Source organism: Primulina huaijiensis, unplaced genomic scaffold (assembly GCF_012295235.1).
Source record: "Primulina huaijiensis isolate GDHJ02 unplaced genomic scaffold, ASM1229523v2 scaffold35129, whole genome shotgun sequence".
Taxonomy (NCBI): Eukaryota; Viridiplantae; Streptophyta; class Magnoliopsida; order Lamiales; family Gesneriaceae; genus Primulina; species Primulina huaijiensis.
Genome location: NW_027358189.1, coordinates 20,791 through 47,016, shown reverse-complemented (window position 1 = coordinate 47,016; position 26,226 = coordinate 20,791). Strand labels below are relative to the sequence as shown.

The 26,226-nt window shown below is 34.2% G+C and overlaps 3 protein-coding genes, 1 long non-coding RNA gene and 2 pseudogenes across 7 annotated transcripts; 2 read left to right on the top strand and 4 right to left on the bottom strand.

The window, feature by feature from the left end:
* Positions 1-6: 6 nt before the first annotated feature.
* Positions 7-1,679, bottom strand: LOC140968332 (DNA-directed RNA polymerase II subunit RPB2-like; annotated as a pseudogene).
* A 78-nt stretch (positions 1,680-1,757) lies between these two features.
* On the bottom strand, positions 1,758-2,909 carry LOC140968330 (uncharacterized). The gene is made up of 3 exons (XR_012173752.1): positions 2,284-2,909; positions 1,988-2,185; positions 1,758-1,787 (listed from the first exon to the last, which is right to left on the bottom strand). It is a non-coding gene; the product is annotated as an uncharacterized lncRNA (long non-coding RNA).
* Positions 2,910-6,209: 3,300 nt separating this feature from the next.
* On the bottom strand, positions 6,210-11,868 carry LOC140968329 (probable hexosyltransferase MUCI70). Of its 2 annotated transcripts, XR_012173751.1 has the most exons (10): positions 10,929-11,868; positions 10,223-10,498; positions 9,862-10,072; positions 9,637-9,746; positions 9,360-9,559; positions 8,755-8,858; positions 7,848-8,035; positions 7,559-7,758; positions 7,124-7,452; positions 6,210-6,316 (listed from the first exon to the last, which is right to left on the bottom strand). XR_012173751.1 is itself a non-coding variant. In XM_073429262.1 (9 exons), the coding sequence occupies exons 1-9, from the start codon at positions 11,179-11,181 to the stop codon at positions 7,282-7,284; spliced, it is 1,713 nt and encodes a 570-aa protein (XP_073285363.1). In that variant the 5' UTR covers positions 11,182-11,868; the 3' UTR covers positions 7,018-7,281. The 2 variants fall into 2 exon arrangements, 1 of the variants encoding a protein (XP_073285363.1); XM_073429262.1 differs by lacking the exon at positions 6,210-6,316 and having other exon boundaries at positions 7,018-7,452.
* Positions 11,869-15,113: 3,245 nt separating this feature from the next.
* LOC140968331 (uncharacterized) lies at positions 15,114-16,198 on the top strand (annotated as a pseudogene).
* A 2,173-nt stretch (positions 16,199-18,371) lies between these two features.
* On the top strand, positions 18,372-20,965 carry LOC140968328 (serine/threonine/tyrosine-protein kinase HT1-like). Of its 3 annotated transcripts, none has more exons than XM_073429259.1 (5): positions 18,372-18,579; positions 18,756-18,817; positions 19,022-19,931; positions 20,153-20,608; positions 20,714-20,965. In XM_073429259.1, the coding sequence occupies exons 3-5, from the start codon at positions 19,191-19,193 to the stop codon at positions 20,717-20,719; spliced, it is 1,203 nt and encodes a 400-aa protein (XP_073285360.1). In that variant the 5' UTR covers positions 18,372-18,579; positions 18,756-18,817; positions 19,022-19,190; the 3' UTR covers positions 20,720-20,965. The 3 variants fall into 3 exon arrangements, with proteins under 3 accessions (XP_073285360.1, XP_073285362.1, XP_073285361.1); XM_073429260.1 differs by having other exon boundaries at positions 18,578-18,681; XM_073429261.1 differs by lacking the exon at positions 18,756-18,817 and having other exon boundaries at positions 18,387-18,579.
* Positions 20,966-24,306: 3,341 nt separating this feature from the next.
* Positions 24,307-26,226, bottom strand: LOC140968335 (uncharacterized). Its single transcript, XM_073429264.1, has 2 exons — positions 25,944-26,226; positions 24,307-25,791 (listed from the first exon to the last, which is right to left on the bottom strand). Exons 1-2 carry the CDS (start codon positions 25,998-26,000, stop codon positions 24,838-24,840), a joined length of 1,011 nt encoding a protein of 336 aa, XP_073285365.1. The 5' UTR covers positions 26,001-26,226; the 3' UTR covers positions 24,307-24,837.

Here is a 26,226-nt window from a genome sequence, read left to right as displayed (position 1 = left end):
ACCAACCCAACAACCATTCACAAAGATTTTTGTTGACTGAGGAATAACAGCAGCAGAGATTTCCTTGAATCAAAGAATAACAAAGAGTAAGTGTATGGAAGTATCAAATACAAATATTAACCCAACAAGGAATCTAAAAATAACAGCAACAGACACGTCATTCAGATAGTCCCTAACACTGCTCACCTCAAAGTTCTCAGTACCCCATTCCTCTAAAAATTCTAAAATTGGATACGCTGCTGAACCAACTGTTATATAGACCATCAATGCAAGGTTCTTCACCAATCCACAAGCCTGAAGTTATAATGAAAAACAGCAGGTTAATCACATTACAAAAATAAATAAACTGAAAATGGACGAAAATGACCCAGTAAATGCTAAACAAAAAGAGCACCCACTTGTCCTTCTGGTGTTTCTACGGGACACATCATTCCCCATTGTGAATTGTGCAACTGCCTTGGCTTAGCCAGTTTCCCTGAAAAAACATGACAGAGAAAGCTAAATTTTAAACAAAAGTAAAAGATATAACAATCATCACTAACTATTGTTTAGAAAAGATAAGCATCATTAGGAGGCAGGAGTAAATATTTTTTGCACGCGACAACTGAGTTAAATAGAAGTTAAGTCATTTGAAACAGACTAGAAATAATAATCAGTCAATATTAGTGATTGACGCTATAAAATATAAACCCTAAAGGAAAAAACTTAAACTGTGGCATGTTACCTTCACGACCGATGGGAGAATCGAGTCTTCGTAGATGTGACAAGGTAAAGGCATAAGTCAGACGATTTAACACCTGCAATATAGTAGTCCAAACAATTGTGTTGACCAAAAAAGTATCTTTAAGGCATGTCATATTGAAAATACATCCACGATAAAATAAAAGATGACAAGTCAGTCAATCTGGGAAACTCCAGCTCTTGCACCTGCCGCATTTGCTTGTCCCCAGTTTCCAGTGGCAAGAGAGTATTTCAGGCCACTGGTAATGGTTTTTGCTTTTATTGCAAATTGACGTCTTCCCATTATCGAAACACTGGCCAAGCACAGAAACAAGACATATATAATTACAAAATATGATATTCATATATGCATATAACAGCAAGGCTTCATCGATCAAAACCTTCTGAACATAAGACCTAACATCCCTGGCCAACTTTCTGAATAACTGCATCCACAGATAGTTGCCAATGTTCAGATGAAGAACATTTCATTTCTTATGGTCAAATTAACCCCACTAGCAATAACAAACCATTCGAAATAGGCCACCAAGCAAAGGATCAGCAAGATCCAGTCTCTTATTGCCATAGTGGTCTCTATCATCCTTCAGCCAAGAGCACACAGCAGAAGCCGGTGGATGATATACCTAGAGGAAGGGAACTACATTAAGCGTCAACATCAAATTATGTAACATGACGTCCAGACAAGGAAGTAACCAACCCAGAATAATAAGCTTTCTTCGTCTCACAATACTCCCCAACACCAACATGAAGAAGCATTTCTTTCTAAAGAATCTCTTTGGCATACCTGCCCAAGTAGCAAGAAGAATAAGATTTAGAAACAAATTGAAAATTCATTGAACAAGGAAAGCGATTTTGGAAAAAAAGTAATTAATTCTTTTCTCCCTGGTGACACCTACAGTGGCTCCTCTTTTCCCAATGTAGTCTAAAGCAACCTGCATCAGTACCAGATCATTAGCCAACTAGAAAAAGTATGGAACATTCAAAAGTAAAGTAGCATCGCAGCAAGTTCTCAAAATGGCATGGATCTTTGACAGGCAAGAACACTGCTGAAATTTATTTGGAACAGGTAACCAATGACAACTATATTTCTTTAATTGCTACAAGATAACACAATAATGTGAAAATAGCAGGCTCGATAGTAGTCAGGCTCATCTGTCAACAACAATATATTATTTTTTACTGTCTACAAAAAGAATTATTTTCTCACTTCCCATTGCCCCGTTAAGGTTTATTTTCTTATAGTTACCTGTTGATTTTGGATCACAAATGCTTCTTCCAAGGAGGGTCACAGCAATTCCATCATTTGTGTGTCCGAAAAATTGTAGCAGATGTGCTCTAATATATCTTTGTCAGCAACAAATCCTAGTGCTCGGAACACAATAATGATAGGAATCTCTGTGCGAATGTATGGGAGGGTAGCACATATATACTGACCAGATGAACCCTGCAGGTACAAACACACAATCACAACACACATATGAAAGATATCATGCATCCACAAGGGAAAGGAGAAAATTTTCATCTGCCTGGCATGTCCATTACCCCTTTGGCACTAGCACGAGAAAGCATCCGGACAAACATTGTACTGGGTGGCCTGTTTTGGGTCTCTGCCATCGATCGGACTTATAAGACACCATAAAGTGCTCCTTATTTCTCGAAGAATGCATATCAACACCGATAAAAATTCTCATAAGCGAAACGACCTCAGCGAAGTCCGGCTGGTGACCCGGGTTGTGCTGCGACTCGGGTCGGATCTCGATGTCCGCGGACTCATCAACGATTTCTTGCATAGTGTTCTGAATAAACTCGTCAAAAGAGTCGAGTTGCTGGCGCACCAAACCCTTCTCCTCAAAATAAGCAATGACAGCCCAGGCGTCCTCCTGCGTAATCTCGTCGTCGTCGTCTTCCTCTTCTTCGTTGTACGCGGGTTCGTAGTCCTCTTCCTCCAAGTCCATATTTTTCTTGTTGATTTCTTGGGACTCAATTCAAGTCAAGTGTTGTACGCGGGTTCGTAGTCCTCTTCCTCCAAGTCCATATTTTTCTTGTTGATTTCTTGGGACTCAATTCAAGTCAAGTCAAGTCTAGATACGAGGGTTTCGCCTCAGAGAAAGTTACAGACGAGGAGCGGAGCGGAAGCCCGTTGGAGAATGGAAACACAATTAACAAACGAGGAGGGATACCTTTTTATAGTCGTGATATCCCTGCACCCGTTTTTTCTCTTTCCTTTTTTATTATTTTTCTGTTTTGGTAAGTCTATTTTATTTATAAATATTAATTTGTATTTTAAACATATTTAAAATATATGTTTACTTGAGAAAAACAAAAACAAAATTATCGGTACATCTAAGAGAAAAATAATAAAAAAGAGAGGTTGAAGGATAATATAAGAGCTAAACACATGTGATGCAATGCATAAACGTGATGTATTTTACCAATTTTGTGAGATTGATAATCGATTTAACCCTTCTTGTGAAAATATTTTTTTTATTAGATATTTTATAACACGGTCGCACTGATCTATATATGTGAGACGATCTCACGGACCTATATATGTGAGATGGTTTGACTTACCTGGAGTAAAAATAATAATACGTTTGACATTAAAAAAATATTTTTTTTTCACGGTTCGGGTTGGATATGAGATTTGTCTCAACAAATATTTGCGTAAAACGGTTTTGAATGAGTTTTTTGGTATTTTTTATGTCAAAAATATTAATTTTCACTAAAAATATAGGTCGGGTCCAGTGGCGGAGCCAGGAATTTGGATTTACCCGGGCTAGAATTTTAAACTCTAACATCCTGTAATATTTTAAATTGATCTACCCGAACTAATATCAAATTTATCCAAAATTATACAAAAATTTACATATAAATTTTTTTAAAAAAATTTGGTTTAGCCCGGGTACACGAAACTGTACTTCCGCCCCTGGTCGGGTCGATATATAAGACCGTCTCACAAAAATCTTACTCTAATAAAAACTCAGTAAAAAATATTTTGATGTACAAACTATTGGTTAATAGACAACTTGTGTATAAACTATTATAAATGGTTGAATTGATACATAATCAAATTAAAAAATCAATTTTACCTTTTAACTTAAAATGTTTTTAAGTAATTTATTATTATTAAATTCAATTAAGTATATATTTCTATTTATAATATCATTTTTTGGTTAATATTTTTTAAAAAAATGTTAAATTTATTTAAAAATTATTATAATAAATAATTATTGTAATTATAATTACTAATTAATATAAATATATATTTTGATTAATATTTTTAAAAATGATATATATTTATTTAAAAATTATTATAATAAATAAGTATTGTAATTATATATACTCGAATATAATATAATTTATACATATTTATAAACATATAAAAAAAACTAATATTATTTTTCTTTATCAAGATTATAATATTTTAGCCATATATGAATTAAATTAAATTCAATAAATAAATAATTTATACTTCTAAAATATTTTTTAATATATTTATAAATTAAAATAAAAAATATATATGTTGTTGGAGCTTGGATGTGCGGTTGTCGGACAATCGAAGCAACCCTAACCACTATTTTAGTTTTTCAAAATATGGTATCGATTTTTAAGGGAAAAAAAAATCAATTAAAAACCTCCTTGATTAATAATTTTAAAAATTTTACACAAAGAATAAAATACAATTAAAAAAAATGTTCAGCTTCAGTGATAATAAAATAATCTAATTATCGACTAGCCCTTCAAAGTAATGTCCCAAGATTATGGCTAGGTAAATGGTTTTATATTATTTCGGGTACTCAAGGCCCCAATTTTCCGAACTGGTATTGGAATAAATACAAGCCATGTTTGTTCAATGGGAGGTGTATTTAGCTATGGTGGCTGGCTGGTGTAGGAGGGGTTTGGATTGTGTGTTATCGTGGAATAATGGGAGGGGACTTTGATCAGAACACTCGAATGAAAGATATATGTTTCCTTACGAGTAAAAAAAAGAAAAAAGCTTGATTGATTTGATACTCTCATTTTGATTAATGCTTCTTCATTAACGGATGAAGGCGTTTTTCCTATCAGAAGGAGTCTGGACTCTGGATGGAGTGTGCCATATATTTCTTCTCAGTGTTATCATGACGCGTATTGACGTTCTAAATCACAAATAGCCATTCACGAACTACAGTTTGCTTTGTTCGATTATTGGTATGCAGGTTTTGTTCGCTTCATGGAACATTTGTTATCAGTTAATGAACTGATCTAGAATGTGAATACAATTGTATTTTATGTAAATGATCATAACCGAAACAAAGTATGAAGAAATTAATATGGATGCAGTGGGAAAGAGACAGAAAAGTTGGATTCTGCACCAAGAAATGGAGAGATGAACACTAGCCATTCACACTCGTCATACTAAATTGAGTAATCTATATGCTAAAATCCTGGCATTTCATAAGTGAGGTATGTCCGACTTTTCTTCCTAGTGACCAGATAAATGTATATGCATCACTGTGTGACTAAGTCCACGAAAGATATTACTCTGATCCTCTGGATTGGTTACCTATGCTTTAGTTTCTTGTTTCGTTTGTTGCCCATTATGTTTTTCCTCTGTTTTTTCCTTATCTCTCACACTGTTTTGGTGAGAATATTTTGGCAATTGTTACTCATAAACTCGGTTTCATGAACATCAGTTATCGTCGCAGAAATGTCTGGAAACAACAGCTCTTTGACTGGTGGCTCATATGATTTTCAAAGAGCCACTACTTCACGTTCTGAGATATTGCTGTCTTCACCAAAGAAGGTGACGATTGTACGACATGGTCTTAGCTCGTGGAATAAAGAAAGTAGAGTTCAGTTATGTTTCATCAAGACTCCAAAGTCCAAATCACGCGAAATGCATGGTTTTGTTTCGGGGAAAAGTCTGAGGAAATTTTTTTGGGAAATATAATTATTACTCTAGTTGTTAAACCATGTTAGTAATGGCTAGTAAAAAAAATTCAGAATTATGAAATAACATTCTTTGATTTATAAGACAAACTATTAATAGATTTTGGAAAATAACACCCCGAATTTTAAATACACGACATTCTCAATATGATTTTATATATACACTTTATCTTGAGAAATGTTATGAATAAAAGAATTCTATTTAAAAATTAAATTTTTAATTGTCCCATCACAATAAACAATAGTTTGGTAAAACTAAAACAAAACGTGAACCTTTATCCCACTAAGTTGGATATATTTTTTAATGTATATTATATCTAATTAGTTAACCATGCATCACACGTACTTTATGCTAGTTTTATGTATTCTTCAAATAGATAGACCTTTAAGACTCGTATTAGGTGCTTTTGGCTGTCCATTCTTAAGTTATACTGCTGTAAACCACGTCCTTGTGTATATAGGGCAGCTCAAACCTGTCAGTCCTAACCGAGGCCGGGGTAGCACAAGCGGAAAGGTGTAGAAAAGCCTTAGCTGAGATGCACTGTGACGAGTGTTTTTCAGTCCAATATCTCGTGCCATTTGTTGTGCATGATTAGGTTGGTCGATTCTCAACTATCAATACTTCATGAATATTTTAAACTTCCTGTGTTTATGCAGTCTTATGGCAAGGGAGGGATCAACGTTTGGTTTATTATGACACGCTCAAGGAAGCTCACTTATATTTTCTTGAAGTCATGAAAAATGGTGGGTCTCTCTTGTTCCCTCTGTTATAACACTCACCTCGGCCCCCTTAGGCATGAACTGATAAACATACTCTGATTCATGATGTGTTTACTGTCGTGTAAGAAATTTGAAATAAAAAAATACACACAGCTCTGCATCACTATGAATTTCGCTATCACTTGATAAATCTGTCAGCGATATCCACTTAGTAAATCATGTTTATTGTCAAACCAAACTTAGGAATACATATGTTAAAAGCATTCGTGAATGGTGCTAAATGAATTATTTTATTTGTACAAAAATATTTAACTTTTTTCAATGTTTTTGAAACAGTATTTTACTTTGCGTACCTTGATTGAAATGTTTTTCCTCTGTATAATATTTGTAAAATTTCGTCATGTTATTGTCACGTATCTTCAAATATTCAGTTCTTAGATGAAACAACAAGATGTGAGGAGCATCTTTACGACAATTCGAACGTGCAAAACAAAACTAAAAAAAAAAAAAAAAAGAGAAAAAAAAAAAAAAAAAAAAAAAAAAAAAAAAAAAAAAAAAAAAAAAGGGGTTTCAATCCAGGAAACAATGATCCATAAAAATTGTGCAGAGAAGATTTGGTAGATGTATAAATGGAGCACCACCTTTGCCAGGGGTTTATGTGATTATGTACATTAAAAAATGTAGAAATGTGTTATTTGTAAATAAAAATAATGAAAAGGCGAAAGAATACCCGATAAGAAATATCACTGCTACTCTTAACTTGCAAATTTCCCCAACGCCGTGGTTGACTAATCTTCAAAATAATCTAGGGAAAGACTAAGAATACATCTACCCAAAATTTGAATAGTTATCCACATCTTTACTATTAGCAACGATTTTCCGGTTACGCTAGGATTTCCTGATGCCTCGCTTCGTGGAAAATTTCTCAAGTGGACTACTTGTACTCTCGGGTGAAGTTTGGCTTAAATTTTCTTGGGTTATCGATGGTGGAGGAACATGAACAATTGCTTCAAGGGGTGGAGGAGGAGCCCAGTGCTCAAGCAAGTCTTTATGGTACCCCTGCAAGAGTAAGACATTTGTGAAGTTGCATAAGCCAGAAAGGAATATGGTTAAAGCGAACATGGATTGAATACTGGACAAATCTTTAGAACACCACCTATATTACCTGCACGACAAAGTTGCGTCTTTCACAATCCAAGAACATATTGATAGTGTAATTAGTTTTGGACCAAATCTTGTCTCTTACGGTGGAAAAACTTAATTGATCTCTGGAAGTAAAGCGGTCGACTTCGTTAAACCAAAGACAAGTAAAAAGATTGGAGATAGGAATGTGCTCCCTTATTATTACACATCCTTCTGGAACATCTGGAAAATGAATGCCCGTGAGATATAAATTAGCATGCTATAACCAAAGAAAAACGGGCAAAAAAATACCATCTTAAACCTTGCCCTACCGCTGGTGATGGGTAATTTATCTACAGTGTATGGTCTTAAACCCTCCTTTTTATAAAATTCAATTTGGAGATCGAAAGAAGCATTGTCATACTTCCCAGCGGCCTTATTAGCTTCAGCTTCTACAAACACATCGAAGCGCTTGTAATGCCTCGATATGGCGAAACTCGCGTTTTTTCTCCACAAAGACCTAAACAATATTCAGAGAAAAATCATTCAAAAAATTGTTCACAGGAAGGAAAAAAATACAATTAAACACATTAATCCAAGTGGAAATTATCATTATTTTACCCTCATCCAAAAGTATGCACACCGACTACTCCGGTGAAGGAAACAACAAAGTGGTAAACTGGTAAAGCCACTGATCTTGCTACCAGGTTATGTTACATAAATTCTCACATACATGAACTATGGCAGATATTCAAGCAAGTTTACCAGCCATTAAACGTATTATTTGCCCGATAAGGGTGTACAATGATATCGTAGGTAAGTAGTCAGTAAAACAAGAGAAACCAGCAACGTGGTGTTCCATATCTCAACCCAACATGACAGTGATGCATTTGGTATGGTCTGAAGTCCACCAACTTACCAGTAAATAAATTTGAGCCATCCACACAAGTACCAAGACCCATAAGACAATCAGACATTCATATTGTTTACACCAAAAAATTCATTAAACAAGTTGGAGTACCCAAGTCATATGACCCACCAGATATTATAAGCCTCAAAACAATTACTAGCTACCTCTCTCATCTATATCATTTACAAAAAAAGATGGGATGCATGCTGGAAAAGGTTGTCTGAACTCTTATGGTAACCAGATTGATAACCTGACGTAAAACCACCAATGAACACATAATTGTAAGCCCAATGACCACCTATGTGGCTAATGTCCTACGTTAGATGTACCTTTCCAGAATTTGAACTGGATCCACAACTAGCTCAAGTTTTGCATCAATCCACAATGAGTACCGGGCTTTCGGGAAAAGCCGATGGAGTAGAAGTTTTGGAATCTGTCATTACAAGAGCAAAATTAAGTAAAGAGATAGCAACGCTGTTTACAAGGCTGAATAGACGATAATACAGAGCCAACAGATAATTGAACGACCGTCAGATGATTTAAACTTCTTAACAGTGAAGTCCTTCAAAAAGATTGCTTAGTTGCACACCTACGTGATATCCCTCCATCACAGTTTGCCTCCAAAACGTAAAGAGACTGGTTCTTTTAAAAATTAAAGATCGAGTTAAGAAATCAGCGGGGGTAGAAAACTATCTTATGACAAATGAGCTAAAAATTGCTTGTCTGAGTTTGGTATTAACTGGAAAAATGTGTAAGCAATCAAGGATCAACTTCAAATGATCAGTAGACTAATTAATTCTATTTCGCATCGATCATAAAAGGTCAAATAACCAAAAGAACAATAGTCATAGAGGCAAATGCGAAGTCGTAGTTTTTCTAATTTACAACAGTGAACACACAAAAAATTTTATTAGTTAGCTTTTGGAGCATTCACCTTTCCGTTTCGTCTCGGATCTGTATACGGTAGGTTTTGAACAACAATAATTCTCCACTGCCCAACCTTCTTGTTATTGCCAATCTCACTCGAATTTCTGAGAAAAACTTCTGTTTCTTCATCCACAAACATATGGAAGCAGACATTGTTTTTCGAATAATGACTAATATTCTTTGGCTGACGTATTACATCGAAGTTCCCTGGTGAAGATGCATTTTTTACATCAATACAAAAGGATTTAAGATCAAAGGGAAACTACATGTAGATCGGCCTGTACCAAATATTGCCGATGCAACAACAATTCCTTGGCAAGTTTCCATCTCAAGAAGGTCAGAATCATCAATATCATAGCCTGTATGTTGGCCTGGTTTTGCTCCTCTGACAAACCTGATGCACAGCAAACATCAGAAGAAACGTATTATCTTATTAAAATCAAGAGGGACAGTTTTTGGTAGTAAAAGATAAATAATGCCAAATATACAAACTAAGAAAATTAGCATACCCACAGTGCACTTTCATGGACTCTTTGATATCAAACGAATCGTTTCTCTGTCTTAGTGAAGGGTACCCACCAAAATCTGAACTGCCAAATTCGGATTTAGTTGAAATATCTTCATGGACATATGCAAGATTTTTAAGAACAGGGGAAAATGATGATGCATTTGGAATTCGAGCAATAGCATCTTCCATTGGTAGGTAGCATACTGGACATGCTGCAAGTGCAAAAGACCAGAAAACCCATCAAAAGGAACAACTTGGTAATAAAACAAATGTCAATATTAGAGTCCATCTGTGTTCCTACCAACAATTTTAAAAAATTAAAACCCAAACAAAATGGTACACAGATACAGTAATCAACTCACGCCGTGGCCCTATTCTCTTCTTATCAGCTGGTGGTGGAGGCAACGTAAAATGTTCACACGGATTCCCAGGAGGGAGTTTGTACCCAGTAAAATAAACATGGGGAGGAACTGGAGTTGGAAGCAGAGAGGGAGGTTGTTGAGTTACATTTGCAATTACTTGCACCTCTTCAATTTGAGGAGAGAAAGTTACAACAACACTATCCTTTTCCTTCTGCTTCGAGATTGGCCCAAACTCAATGCTTATACTTGGAATAATGGTTAGTTGAGCATCTTCGCCTGCAAGCACGCAAAGGTATTCATTCTTGTGATACATAACCGACCCACATCTTGATCCCCCAAAATCAAAAGAATCCAAGCAGATCAGATTCAAAAGCTGGCGTATATGCTTGTTTCTAACCATAGGCCTATTATAACCGCGTGAGACTGTGTAACTTGCATAATTACAAAGTTACACACAGATAAACTATATGAATCAGAAGCCTCCAATTTTCGAGTAAACTAGCAAACGAGATGAGCATAGGATTACTTGAAACACCAGGTTCAGTACCCAATTTCCAACAGTGTACTTTTAACTCAATAGAAATGCCATGATTTCTCTTGTTTAGCGTTAAACGTACTTTCTTTAGTGCAACAAGCAGCATTCAAAGCAAGCAAAACGCCCAAGAAAAAAAAGAGAAGGTACTGACAGAAAAAGAGGAAGCCGAACCTTTGCCAACATACAAAACCCAGATGAAAACTGCTGCGGAAACAATAGATAAAAGCAGCATTCCAACCTTGTTCCGAGGGGCGAATTTACAGATCCAGTGGAACAATTTTTCCTTCTCCTTAAGCATCTTGGGAGGTTTTCTCGATGAAACTGGTGGTGTAGTTTGGATTGGCAACGATACTGAACTGTTCTGAATTTGTTGCAGAGATCCATAACTTCCCGAAGATCGAAGACCCAATGACCATGTAGTCATTGTTGTCCCCTCAATCCCCAAACTTCGCCGCTCATCTCCCCCCTCCTCTCGTTCACTCTAAAACTATACCCAAGAGTTAAATCCAAAAGAGACAAATTTTGTCTATGTACAATGATTCCTCTATTGCCACACATCCAAATTCAGGCTAATATCATAGAAATTATTCCAAAGATTGAATCTTTATCACTTTCTGCTTCATGAATCAACTTTAAACAATCCAGTTGCGCCTGAAGAACCGAAAAAATGGTACATTCACCGAACCCACTTCATTAGATTCACTGTTGAATCCAATGCCGACAGCCCAATATGCATAATTAAAAGAATAGAAAATATTTTTTGAGTCTTGAGCTCCAAGAAGACGACGCGAGTTCGATCTTATGGATAAAACCAAGAAAATTCCAATTGTAACAAGGAATAGCCAATCAATCACCGAAACAACTATAAATTAAATCGAAACACAACTCCACATTACCGTTCCACCGATTTAAAAAAAAGTTATTTAAATAAAATAAAAAAATATGTCCTCGATGTGGAATAAATTAAAGAAATCAACAATACAGGACCCCTGAATTGAGGGTGCGTGAAGGAGTTGAGTTTTAGGGTCCAAGTCCTTTCGATCAGAAAATGATTCATTTTACTTTACATTGTTCTTGGTGGGGAAACTGGGGGTTATGGAAGTAACAAGACTAACATGCGCGCGGAACACTCGGTACTATCTTGGACGGCAGGAAGACAATTATTGGCTAGAAAGATCGCCAATTTGCCCTATTTATGTAAGGTTCTAAAAAGCGTGAAGCGTCCCGAAGCGCGGATGTCAAGCTCCAAGCTTTTCAAGCTTAAGCGAGATTAGCACAGGTTTAAGCGTGAAAAAGCATTTTTTATCTTTAGTGTAATTGTAATTATCTCAAACCAATAAATAGATAAAATAATACATAAATATGATAAATTTAAGTCTGATACATTAATTCTCATATTTATAAAATCATAAAAATATCAAAATTACAATCTTTATTTGTTTTTGCAACTAGAACACATTAAAAATGTTAAATATTTGTCAAATCATTATCAGACACGCTTAATCATAATTAAAATTAAAAAACAAACATCTAAATTATAAACCTAATTTATTATTTTAAAATAAAAGACATACCTTCAAAATAAAAAAATTTAAAAATAAATAGATGCGATTAATTGTGCTTAAGGGCGCTTAATTAAACACCTTAATTATACTTAATTCGGTCAAACTACAGTTTGACCACTTTTTTCCGCTTTCTCCGAAGCGAGGCGTTTGTGCCGAGCTTCAAGCTTAAGCGGGTTTTTTAGAACACTGCTATTTATGGGTGATGGACCCATTACTTTATATTATTTATTTATTTATTAATTAATTAAATGAAATATAGGGTTTAAATTAATTTTAAAAATTAGGGTTATTTGGAAAAGAAAATGACCTGATTAACTATTTAAAAAATATATTTCTAAGTATATTTGAAATAAACTACGAAAATCATTTTTTAAAAGTAATGATTGACCATTATTATTAGATAATAAAATTTTTCTTTTAAATTATCATGAAGCAATTTGCTCATCATTAATTAAAGCTTAAATTTTAGTTAAATTCGCCGTATCAGTCTATTTTCAAACATATTGGACTTTTTAAATGAGGATGCTGGCCTTCTTTGAAATAAAAAAATTGAAAACTAAATCGTGTGAAACGGACGAAATTTTTTTGTATAGTAATTGTTTTAATAAATTATTAAATTAAAAAAAAAGAGATAAAATTGATATAAATTTGTAGTAAAAACTTATAGAATAAATCATTTTATAAATATAAAAATTATAAATTATGGATTATTTTTTTTATCAAAATAATTTCATAAATATAATTTTTTTTGGTTGGCATGCTAACTTTTATCAATTATTTTATAAATATAATTTTAATTTTGTTTGAATATTAATTTAAGATTATTAAAATTGTCAAATTTATCAAAACTAAGAAATGATGTTAAAATTTTATTATTTTTAATTCAAGTAATCAAGCTAATTTTTTTAATATAAGAATAGTTATATTTTATGTTTTATGATTTTTTGATATAAAATAAAAAGGGAAAGTTTTAGAATTAATGTTTTTAAAGGTAAGCATTATTTTATTTTTTTTAAATTTATCATCAAAATTTTTTATTTATATACATTATTATATAAACTACATATCTATTTTGGTATATTACTTATAAACAACAATAAATAATTAAACGGATATGATATCGGATCCAGTTGATTAGTATCAAAGACATTGAATATATATTTTTCCTTTTTATTTTATTCAAGAAATTATTGGAAAATCCATTTAACAAAAGCGCATATTAAAATATATTTTTATGTAAAAACAAAAATACAAAAGTAGATAGTTTTTATTTATATAAAAAATTACAATGATTTTTATTTAAAATATAACAAAATAAATATATTTATATTATAGATATATGATTATTTACCGTCTTGATATTTCAATAATATTTTTAGTTACTAAATTTGCATTTTTAATCCCCAGAATTTAATTAATATCATAAATTAGTCCCAACAATTACATTTAACCATAAAATTAATGGAGAGGACCAAAAGTGTTTAGTTGAAATGTTTTAAGGACCAAATGTGCTTAGTAAGAAAGTATGAGGACTAAAAGTACATTTTTCTCCTTATTCACAGCCAAGTCTTTCTCTTCATGAATATATTTTGGTTTTAATCCTATGCTCACGAATCCACTGTTATTTTCACATTCATCAACTCCATGTATAAAGTTGGCTGTTGTTTTCAAGAACAACCTCGTAAATCCAAAATTGTTGGTGTTTCGCAAGTTGGTTTTTAAGTCATGGTCCAATTGTGACACTCGGCCCCATTGCCATCTTGAAAATAGAAAGGCCACCAAAATATTTCTCCCTTGTCTACCATGTAAACAGCTGTTTATCTGTAAATGTTGCAATGAAACAGAGATCCCAAAGAAGCAAAAATCAAATGAAAAGTTCAATTTTAGATGTTATACTAATGCCGCCATGTAAAGGTGTTTTGCCCGTTTATATTTTTGTCGGCTGATATGTGGGCATAAATCAATGCACATACAAGGGAAAAAAATAAGGAGATTGATACTATTAATATTAATATTGCAAGTATGCAGCAATCAAAATATAGTGCTTAAACTGATGGACGATTTAAAATATTTGAGTTATACTTTTGCCACCAGCTATAAGTTTTGGTAAATCGTCAAAAGTTTGGTCCTACAAATGATATGACAGACAAGGTCACATGTTCAATTTTCATTGGTTGCAGAGAGTGAAATTATTGAGAGATAGATTGTCGGGTGCAATATTTCTCCTTGTTGGGTAGAGAAATCTAAACACGACGTTTGAGCTATTTTACGATTTAAAATATTTGAATTGCATTTTTGCCATCCATTATAGTTTTTTTGTAAACCGTCGAACGTTCGGTCCTACAATTGGCATAAAACACAAGGTCACATATGTGATTCACATTTATTGCAAAATAGTGGAATTATTGAATGAGAGATTATTGGGATACAATAATTTTCCTTACTGGATATGTTATTCGAAAAATGACGCTTAAACTAATATTTTCTAAATGTTTTGGAATTATTATAAAGAAGGATAAACGCGTAGGAAATGACGACGGCCATTACTTACAACTTTTGACAAAACATACATATGCAGCCTCAATTTTAGAAAATTGAGATGTGTATACGCTTCTTCTTCTGACGCTCGGCTCCTAATACACTCATCGATGGTATGAGAAACGTCTATAAATAGCGGTGATTGAGATCTCTAAGCACACATCACATAAGAAAATTATACATCATCTATAGAGTATGTGAAGTGCTTAGAAAACTTCAATCGGAGTAAAAGCAGAGAACTTACAAATTTTCAATGGCCGAAGGTAACACTCGATTTACTTCCGTATATTATTTATCATGTTTATATATACGTAAAAACATGATTTTTGAAAGAAAAAAAATCTGACATATTTGCCAAAGCTAAATTTTTCTATGAACAGTTTCACCATTAAAATTCCAAACAATCATACTCATAATAGATTGAGATGGGGTATTTTGTTTTTTAACATCATAATCTTGATTAAATTGTTGACCGATGTTATTTTACAAATTTTCTCGAGATTGAGTAGGCATCCATTTAAAATAATTTTAAAAAACAATAAGGCAAAAACATCAGAATTGCTGCGAAGTAATGATTTGGTGAGGAGAATGATTCGCAAAGGTGTTGTCCCTGATAAGAGGACTTAGTCGATTCTTGTTAACGCATGGTGCTTTGCTGGGAAGATGAGGGAGGCACAAGACCTTTTGGAGGAGATGAGTCAAAACTCGAAAGAGATTTAATACTCCGGTGTGTGGCTGTGATATATTGATTGATAGTTTAATAAATGCATGATACCTCGAATCAGCTAAAGGGTTGGTAAGGAAGATGACAAGGGAAGGCTTTGCGCCATATGTAAACACAATCAATTGTTTATCTGAGAATCTATGCAAGTCTGGAGAGTTTGACTTTTGCTTTGATCTTTTTCATAATGTTTGTGGATTGGGCTTGTTCCCGACAAAGATGCATGTATCCAAAACTTGAAGACTTAATGAGGCTTTTAGAATCCTTCAAGAGTCTATTGAGGATGGGCACCGCCCTTTTCCCAGTTTGTATGCTCCAATCTTGAAAGCTCTCTGTCGAAGAGGATAGTTTGATGATGCATTTAGTTTTTTTTACATGAAAATGAAGGAACACCCACCTAATTAACAGACCTGTGTATACCATGATGATAAGTATGTGTGGACGTGGAAGAAGGTTTATTGAGGCTGCTAATTATTTGGTTGTGATGAATGAGTCCAGTTTGTTGCCCATGTCCCAAAGCTTTGATATGGTAACTGATGGCTTGAAGAACATTGGGCCGGAAACATGATTTAGCTAAAAGAATAGAACAATCAGAAATATCTTTGAGGGGTACGTAGATCCATCACTCTCTCTATTCCTTCCTTGTTGGAAAGATGAATGGTGGAGGCGTGGAGCAGTGAGCAATGTAAAGTTTGAGGTTTGTGTTGCATTTAGGCTAATTTTTCTTTTGACTTGTGAGTTGTTCTGAGCCTACATTGAAAACATGTAATGCTTTGAAACACTCGTTGAGCCTAATGGAAAATCGAGTGGCTTAAACTCTTATTCGAATCATCATCAACTGCATTCAAGCCACATAATCCTAACATTGACCAAAAAATGAAAACAAGAGAAAAAAATACGCATACCCTAAGAGAGAATATATGTGAATCTAAATTATACTAGCTTCTTGCAAAAAGAAACTTAAAAAGGGGAAATTTAAGGTGAGTGGATCCTGAAAAAATGAATGAAATTTGATTCCAAACAATTCAAAGCTTGAAAAGAGGGGAATGTATGGAGAATATTGATATCGAATGAAAAATATGATTGTGCATAATTCTATATTGACCGTTGCTCTATCTTCCTTACGAACATCTTACCTCTTCTTTGTTAGCACACACCTAAGCCACATTATACACCTGAAAAATCCTGGTGATTTGTGATTGTTGGTCAGTGATCAGTAGTGGAAAAAAGATGTGTGAAAGGTATACTTGAACTGACATGTCAATTGAGTGTCTTAAAATTATGTTAATCAAGTTTACTTGTAGTGTATGTTACTAGAAATAACATCACACATACGTTCGTGTTCAATACAGAAACGTAGTTTGTAGATTTCAACGAGTGTGCGATGATTTGTGTCGTGCCAGACAAATTGACGAGGAATGAATATAAACGGAATCGTCATCGAACTGGTTTTTGTTTTGTCTTTGATTCTGCCTTGTAACCTACTTTCCTCGAGGGTGAGCAAAATGTTAGTATCTGGACGTTGATATGTGTCGTATCACGTTGTTTTGAGTCGTTGTTTCATAATTTTGTTGTGTGAGTATCCATATTTTTTTTGTTCATAATTCATGCATATGGATCACTGTTCACTCCGAAATAGTTGGATTGTTGAAAAAATGGTGGGAAATCGAGCTCAAGGGGGTTGGAGTGCAAGTGTTGTCAGCAAGAGTCTTGCTAGAGATGAGAAAAGTTACGGTCCCGGCACGAATTGAAGAAAAAAATGGTTGAAAACAAAACTAGGCAGTCGAGGTTTGCAAAAATGACTGCCCAAAAGTGCGAGCTAAAGAGAAAAAAAAAACAGGAAACAGAAGTTGTCGTGCTGGGACTTGCTAAAATGACTGTTCTACTCGAAAGAAAAAAAAATAAAAAATTAGAATATAAATCACATATCCAGGTAGAGATTCGAGATTGACCCGAACCCTGGTACAAAGCTGAAATGGATCCCTAGTCTAAAAACAAAATTTATAGACTATAACAATTTTGAAGCCCCCTTTAAACGTTATAGCCAGTACAATGAATGTATTGGGTCAAAAGAGTCGAAATATCCAATTATTTGATAAGCAAGCCTACGAAAACGTGTCGTTGGAGTCAAAGAAAGTACGAAAAATTGTACAGGGCACATTCAAATAACGTTATGTCATTAAAAAAAAAAAAAAAAAAACGTTATGGAAACGAGATAACTTTAAATGTACAATATCTGACTATATGCATGATACTTGTAAGATACTGAAAATTCATAGAAATAGTTAATGCTGCTAAAAATTCAAAATATTGAAAAGGAAACACTTTCAAGTAGGAAAAAGTAGGCCCACATATATATTTTTTAAAAAGAAAAAAGCAGAGAACCTAACCTTGAACAGACATCGAAATCCCGGCTCCTTTATTTTTTTTAATTACAACGCACGCACGTTGAGAAGGGGGATCGAATCCGAAGAAGAAACCAACTTAAGCTGGTGGGTTAGATTATTGAGCTAAAACCCGGTCTCAGCCCCTTTATTTAATTTAGTAAAAATAAATTTGTTTGTTTTGTTTTTTTTTATTATAGAAAATCAAATCCAGCAACTCGATTCGATTTGATGTTGACGTTTGGTGTTATTAATATTCTCCGCCTATTCCCTTGACGTTTGGTGTTATTAATATTCTCCGCCTATTCCCTTTCTTTCCCTTGACTTTGGGACCCAGTCTCGCCCCCCAACTTCGCCGGGACCACAACGATATCACTCACCGCTTCTCCGTAAATATCTATTCACATTTAGATTTTTCTTGTTTTGGGAATGTACTTATGGTACTTACAAGCCATTATTCTGCATGGAGTTTTGGCTGATTTGAATCGGTGGGCTTTCTTCAAAGGATGTATTTTTTAATTGGTGGCAACTATTTAACAATTTTTTTTTTAAGAAAAATTGGTGGCAGCTACCAAGAATAGGAGATGGCATATGATGGAAGATATACCCTTTGGGTCAGTCAAGATCCCCATTTTGCGTGTTTGAAAATAATGAATTTTTTTGTTGGCCAATGATGTGTTTAATGATGGGTGTTATTTTCTTCTCTAGACAACTGAGTATGCTTAGATTTTTTTTTCTTGATTTGATTTATTTTTGCCATTCTGTATGGGAATTTATGCGAGATTTTCAGGAGTCTATGGAAGCTGGAATTGACTTTGTAGCTAAAAGGGGTTTGTTTGTGTGATTGATGAGGTATGAAATAGTGTTTGGTAGGCCTACATGTAATATTGATAAATTCAATATATCGGGTTTTATCTCTCTGCATTTGTATTCATTTTTTAAGCTTCTTTTATCCTTTGAAAAAGTTTAATATGTTAAGTGTTTCACCGATTCCGGTTCTAATGGCAATTGATTTTTATATGTATATATGTTTTTTTACTGTTGATATTATTGCAGGGTTCTTAATCTCTGATGGAGGTGGAATTTGATTCTTCTCTCTTCATATTTTGATGGGATTGAAAAATTTATGTAGTTGGGCTGCAGTTAAATCTATAGATGATTCGGAGGAGGAGGAATCGTAATTTTTCTTTTTGAAGATGGAATCATAGTATCTTAGATCTCAACAATGGATGAAGAAGTTAATTCCTGGATAAGAAGAACTAAATTCTCGCACACTGTATATCGCCATGCTTCAAGATTGAGATCGGTTCCTTTTATTGTTCAGCCTATTAGAATATCAGGCCGTGTCAAATCCACATTAGAACAAGCTGCGGTGAATCCTAAACCAGAACCAAATGCCATCCAAATTCAGCAACATCATACCATAAATAAGCCGAGGGCTGTATCCCCTCATCCAGAAACTAAGCTTTCTGATTCTTTCAGGGAAGCCAGGTTTAATCAGAATAGATTCTCGACTCCATGCTCACGAAGGAAAGAAAACGAGAATGGACTTGTTGGAAATTTGTTCCGTAAAGATTCTTGTGAAACCAAGGCTCCTACTCTGAATTCTTCAAGAAACCATAGTCCTCTTAGGCATCTCACTTCGATGAAGTTTCAAGTCGCGTCTAAGAGCCGCAAGGAGTCAGCATGGTCAAAGTATTTTGATCATGGTGGGGGAAGGGTCACCTCTGTGGATGCTGCAGATGAGCATATGATTGATCTTTCGAAGTTATTTTTAGGATTGAGATTCGCTCATGGTGCCCACAGTCAGCTTTACCATGGGATTTATATGGATGAGCCTGTGGCAGTGAAAATTATCAGAGTGCCAGATGATGACGAAAATGGATTTCTAGGTGCTCGGTTAGAGAAGCAGTTTAATAGAGAGGTCACTCTCTTGTCTCGTCTCCACCATCAAAATATTATCAAGGTGTGTTTATCATGTTTTCCAATCATAACTTATTTTAGCCACATTTTTTGGTCAAGTGTTTCAAGTTTACAAAATTTCCGCGTGTTATGCGACATTTTCATGTATTCTGCTTATGACAATTCTGAAAATTAACGTTAATATTGATCTCTCTGTTTTTCTCTTTTCTTTTTTAAATTCAAGCTACCGAATTCATGATGTCTGTAAATGATATTGAAATGTAGCTTGTTGGGGCATGCCGAAAACCTCTGGTCTTTTGCATTGTCACGGAATATTTAGCTGAGGGATCTTTGAGAGCATACTTGCACAAGCTTGAGCATAAATCTCTTCCTTTTCAAAAGTTAATCTCTATGGCTTTGGACATTGCACGAGGAATGGAGTATATTCATTCACATGGTGTTGTTCATAGGGATCTCAAACCAGAAAATGTTTTAATTAACAAAGATTTCCGACTCAAAGTAGCTGATTTTGGTATAGCTTGTGAGGAGGCGTATTGTGATCTTCTGGCAGACGACCCTGGTACATACCGATGGATGGCTCCAGAAATGATCAAAAGGAAGCACTATGGACAGAAAATCGACGTGTATGGCTTTGGACTCATTTTATGGGAATTTGTGGCTGGAACTATCCCCTATGAAGATATGACTCCTATCCAAGCTGCTTTTGCTGTGGTGAATAAGGCATGTTTTGGCGAAAATATGGGCATTAAAATAATAAACATCTTTTTGCCTTTTGAACCATTTTTTCCCTCGTTTGCTAAAGCAATGCTGTCTTTGATTTTTCAGGATTGAGGCCAACTATACCTTTGGGCTGTCCACCTACCATGAAAGCTTTGATCGAACAATGTTGGTCTTTGCAACCAGACAAGAGGCCTGAATTTTGGCAGATTGTGAAGGTACTAGAGAAGATGGAGTCTTCATTTGCTTGTGATGGATCCCTCAATCTGGTACAGAACCCAACATGTCAAGATCATAAGAAGGGTCTGGTTAATTGGATTCAAAAACTCGGTCCTACTTCATCCATGCATAAACCAAATTTTTTTCACTTTCTTTTTGTTATTTGAGTGGTGTAATTTTCACCAAAAATATGAATGTAGTTGGAAAACATGTAGACAAATGCCTTTGTAAAAGAAAATACACCATATGTGATCATCATGTATTACTATGGTTGAGTCTATTTCTCTTTTTTTCCTTTTGCCTGAAAGTCGGCAGATTGTCCCCCGAGAATGATACTGGTTCCTTATGTCCCACAGCCACTCCTTTATCTTATTTTCCAACATTTTTGAATCTTGAAAATAGTTGAAATGAGTAAATCTAGGCAATTCTGTCTGATACATGACACATGAGGCGAGCCTGTCGTGATGGATTAGAAAAAGCACATTCCACTTAACATCAGGTATATATCTCGTGAGTAACTCCACTGCCTTCTTTTTTCCTTTAATTCATTGAGCTATTACAATATTTATGCAACGCCAAATAGTTGCGCCAACCAACTACTCAACTTTTCATTTTTTTTGGTACACACGCGAAGTGTAGATTCATTAGCTTTCTTACAAAGTTGAGCCCGTGTTGCTGTTTAATTTCTTGGCACAAGGAGATGAAACGATTCAACTAACAATCATTCACATGTCTCCCATGACGCCTTTTCTCCGAGGTACGGGTACTTTGAATCCTGTCGAATAAGGGGAATGGAAGATAAAAGTGCGATCACTGCTCATTTATTAACTTTCAGGTTCATTTTTCAGGCAAAAACTTGTGTGAGACGGTTTCACGGGTCGTATTTTGTGAGACATGTCTCTTATTTGTATCTCCTATGAAAAAGTATTATTTTTTTATGTTAAGAGTATTACTTTTTATTGTGAATATAGGTAAGTTGACTCGTCTCACAGATAAAGATTCGTAAAACCGTCTTACAAGAAACTTACTCCATTTTTCATTGTTGAGTCAACATCCGTTTTAGGTAGAGCTAGGAGCCATTAGCCATGATCCGCAGAAAAATGGTATTCTTGAAATTTTGCCTTATTGGATTTGTTTGACTAAATATTGGTTATTTGCTTCTTCTTTTCCCCCAAATGAATTTTGATTCTGTTTTCTCGTTTTTCCAAAAGAATTGTATCGTTAGCTTATAATTGAATTAAAGACATTATAATTTAAAGTTTTAAAATCTCTCTCTATTAGTTCTCATCCATCCAAATATCACTTGAAACATAAAATTTCAAACAATTTGGTACGCCTTGATCAACTTTAATGTGTTCATTAAAAAATATATATTAGAAACCAAATTTAAAATTTTCTTATTTTTATAAGTTTTTTTTTTTTACATAAAGTTAATTTGTCGTGACAAAATAATAAAAATAGGGGTATTTGGGTTGAAAAAAATTCTCTATGAAGTTTAAAAGTAAATTTGTAAAACTAATAATAAAATTTAAAATTATAAATTTTTTAGGTAAAGTTAATTTGTCGTACAAAACAACAAAATGCGTATTTTGGATAATAAAAAATTCACCATGATAATAATTTACCATATTATGACCAAAATTAATAATTATTATTATTATTAAAATGTAAGATAATATATTAAGACAATAATCCCGTCAATGAAGTCATTTTTGAATACGAGGGGCTTCAAACACAAGAAAGCCAATTGCTTGATCAGCGTTGATTCGCTACTTTAGTTACAATTAATTAATTGATTCATAACCACAGTCGGATTTGTTATCTGAGTAGGTCTTTCATAAGACGCTCTCACGGATCTTTATTCGTGAGACGGATAACTCATGTCCATATTTATAATAAAAATTAATATAATTGACATAGAAAGTAATAATTTTTCGTGAATGACCCATATAGAATATCCGTTTCACAAAATTGACACGTGAGACCATCTCACAGGAACTTTTGTGTTGTTATATAATATATTCTTTCCTATGCAATTGTCTTAAAAATGGGGGGAAGTCTTAAATAAAATGCCATACAATTGATAATGAGCCTCTCCACATAGCCCATCATAGTGCAGGCCTAGTCCAAGTTTAGATAAGCCCTTTCTGAGCCCATCACTTAGCTCAACAATGAGTTGGTTGTCAAAAGACATAAAACACCTTGTGAAGAGTCTAATTATTATTATTATTTTTTATAATTCATATGTCACGTATAGTTTACACACACTTTTTTTTAACTGTATGCATACATTCATCGTTTTTCAACAGAGTTAATTGCACCATATTTTGTGAAGGGTTTAAAAGACATAAAACCTCATAAAAAATATCAAAAAGCTAATTCATCTTTTTGTTTCTTAAAAATCAAAATGTTTCATAAAAACTCAGATATATTTACTTCTTTAGTTTAAATACTTTTTAGTATTGAAATTACTTGCATTATATATTTATATGTTCACATACACACACAACTTATATATATACATAAATCTAAACTTTATTATTTTAACTTTTGGTTTATCAATAATAATTAATTTAATCTAGAAAAATAGAAAATATACAAATAACTTACTATTTTCTGATACATTTTAAAATATTTCAACAGATAAAAAGTAATACTCGTTCATTCATCCACTTTAATTTTTTAAAATCAAATACAATTTTATCATAATTGCATTTATTTTTTTTTTCAAGGAAAAGTAATAAATTGGGAAATTAGACTTGCTTGATTGAAAATTCTTCTGTACGACGACAATAAGATATATCGCACAAGTTTCCATTAAGACTATGAATCAAATACCATTCGTGCACGGGTAAAATGTGTCCCATTTGATAATTTTTGTAATGTATATGAATTAAGATTAAAGCTGAGCATAAATTAATCAGGCTAATTATGTTGTCTATAAACATATTTCGTTTTGCATTCGATCATTATGCTGACTAACACACACGGGACCTTTTTAAATTGTAATATTAAGCAGTACTGCATGCCATGCATGTCCATAATTCGCAAGGAAATTAACCCCATTTTATGTCAATAAAAATCATCATGCATGCATGGACTGTAATGATTTTTTAATCAAAATCTAATCTAAATAATTAATTCTATGCATCTCTAAAAAATAAATTAATTAATGAAATCCACTAAAGAAAAAGGTGTAAGTGAATAGGTTTGATGAATATAATCTTTTCTAAAACTCGGGAATATGAAGGAACATGCATAAAAACATTAATTATGTAGGCATAAAAACGGGAAAATAAAAATATAAAATGTTTACAATCTCCCATTCATCTCTATCATTCATTGTACCAACATGGCCATCTCCCCTAAACTAAAATTAACCAACAGAAATTTTTTTAAATAAATACACGCGCGGTTCATCCCCAGAGATCCATTGCCTGTGGTTTTCTTGAACATGTATGGCTATTTCGAAAAGTTAAAAATAAAATAAAATCCCAACCACAGAATAAAACAAGGTACAAATTAATACTGAAATACACAAGGGAAGAAAAAGGAGAAGAAGAGTAATGTCATGGATATATATACCGATATACATGAATAAACTACTCAACTGTGAAAAACACCACCCAATTTTAATTATGAGGTAATTAACCTCTTCCAACATGATAATGTTGAGGATGTCGAAACCTTAATTTGGCCAATGAGTTGAGGAAGATCGGAGGTTCCTCTCGGCGCAAAATTTGAATGATCTGATCAACCTTCCAACTTAAAATAAGGAGGCTGAGTTCTCTTGCTGCTGACATGATCACTCCGATCCATTCTAAACCTCTGCCATCTATTTCTCTCAAGTAAGACTCTGATTCTCCTTTTCTGGCTTTTATTTGGAATAAATGTAAAAGAAACAAAAACTCTATCCACCCAAATTAGACTGACAATAATTAGAAGGAGGGAGATCAAGCAATAAATTATTTTTTTAAAGTTAAGTTGCTAGATCAGAGAAGGGACGGAATTAATTAAGAACCAACATTTGAAGGATCAAACCAACAACCAGCATCGGAGGTGTTCAATAAAAGGGTAGAAGCAGAATCAGTGGAATGAATCTGTTGTTCAACAGGGTGATATAGGTTCCAATCCAACCTGTTCTTCCCTTCTATTTTATATTCCTTTTCTTTTATATCATTCTCGTCGGGCATTTGCATACCATCGAAAGGCATCAAACCTGGAAAGTTACTACCTGGTGGAGTAACATCCTTCAATCCACTTGTTACATATTTCTGATGTTGAAGGCTAGAAAAGGAAGTCATTGTTGAAGTGGAAGCCGCAAAATCTGAAGATCCGAAAAATATAGGATCAACAGCAACAGATGAATTTGAAGTGCTTATGACATCTTCGATTTTCTTGACTCGATCGAACCCGTCTTTGTATTCATTGTTCTGAACAAACCCTAATCCGAGACTATTGGTCTGAGGTAGATGAAAATCGTATCCGTTGCTATCATAAGTAACCCTAGGAGAACTAAACCTGGAAAATGAAAAGTTGAGCCCAGGATAATTAGTGGGTAGGCTGTAAAACATTGAATTACTGATGTGATTTGCAGTTGAAGATAGATCTGTCTGTTGCTGAACTCTAGGGCTTGTGGTAGCCGTTGAATTAGCAGTAGAGATCCCATTCCCAACGTTGGCAGGCTGCGCCGGCCTTCTCACCCTCTTGTTCTTCCTGCATCCCCCACCAACGGGGACGTTTCTTAATGTCCCGCCTCTAGTCCAGTAACGCTTACAGGCTTTACAAAAGTGCCTAGGCTGAGACAAGCTGTAGTTGTTATAGTAACAAAACTTTGTATTGGAAGAATCGCAACGAGGGCAGTTGAGAGACAGCTGCCGTTGATGTTCCTGCAGACTTGTTTTTTCCATAACCTTACCTTTTGACGTTGAAGCCATGAAGTTTTTCTGATCATCTACTTTCTGGTCCTGAGCAAACAAAGGGAAAGAGAAGTCCTGTCAAGATGGCGTGTTTTTGAACGGCACAGCAGGGATATTCCCATGACAAAAGCTAAGAAACAAAAAATGGGGTCCGGTCGAATTTTTCAAAATAATCGAGACAAAGAGAGATGGGAAAGAACCTGTGGCAGAGTCCATTGATTAGTGGCAGTCATCTTCTTCTCACAGTTTCCAAGCATTTCCTTTCTTTGACACTTGAGAGAATAATAGATTGGTTCGAAACAAAGAGGAAGAAGACAAGGAGCAGGTACGATGGTGCGTGGGAAGTGAGAACTGTTTGTTTTGAATTAATCTGGTGTTTGATCAGAGAGAGAAGAAGAAGTGGGCTAGAATGATTGGAAAAGGAATTAGCTCGTTGTTTAGTTCTAATTTCACGTGAAGGGATTGGTGTAGAATGAATACTAG

What these genes read in the sequence shown, in the direction of transcription:
- LOC140968329 (XM_073429262.1), bottom strand. Translation starts at nt 11,181, where the DNA reads ATGACTACATGGTCATTGGGTCTTCGATCTTCGGGAAGTTATGGATCT. An exon ending in TGTTGCATCGGCAATATTTG is followed by an intron (nt 9,560 to 9,636) that starts GTACAGGCCGAT and finishes CATCTTCACCAG; the next exon opens with GGAACTTCGATGTAATACGT. An exon ending in CCAGTTCAAATTCTGGAAAG is followed by an intron (nt 8,036 to 8,754) that starts GTACATCTAACG and finishes AATATTGTTTAG; the next exon opens with GTCTTTGTGGAGAAAAAACG.
- LOC140968335 (XM_073429264.1), bottom strand. Translation starts at nt 26,000, where the DNA reads ATGCTTGGAAACTGTGAGAAGAAGATGACTGCCACTAATCAATGGACT. An exon ending in ATCAATGGACTCTGCCACAG is followed by an intron (nt 25,792 to 25,943) that starts GTTCTTTCCCAT and finishes TTGTTTGCTCAG; the next exon opens with GACCAGAAAGTAGATGATCA.
- LOC140968328 (XM_073429259.1), top strand. Translation starts at nt 19,191, where the DNA reads ATGGATGAAGAAGTTAATTCCTGGATAAGAAGAACTAAATTCTCGCAC. An exon ending in ACCATCAAAATATTATCAAG is followed by an intron (nt 19,932 to 20,152) that starts GTGTGTTTATCA and finishes ATTGAAATGTAG; the next exon opens with CTTGTTGGGGCATGCCGAAA.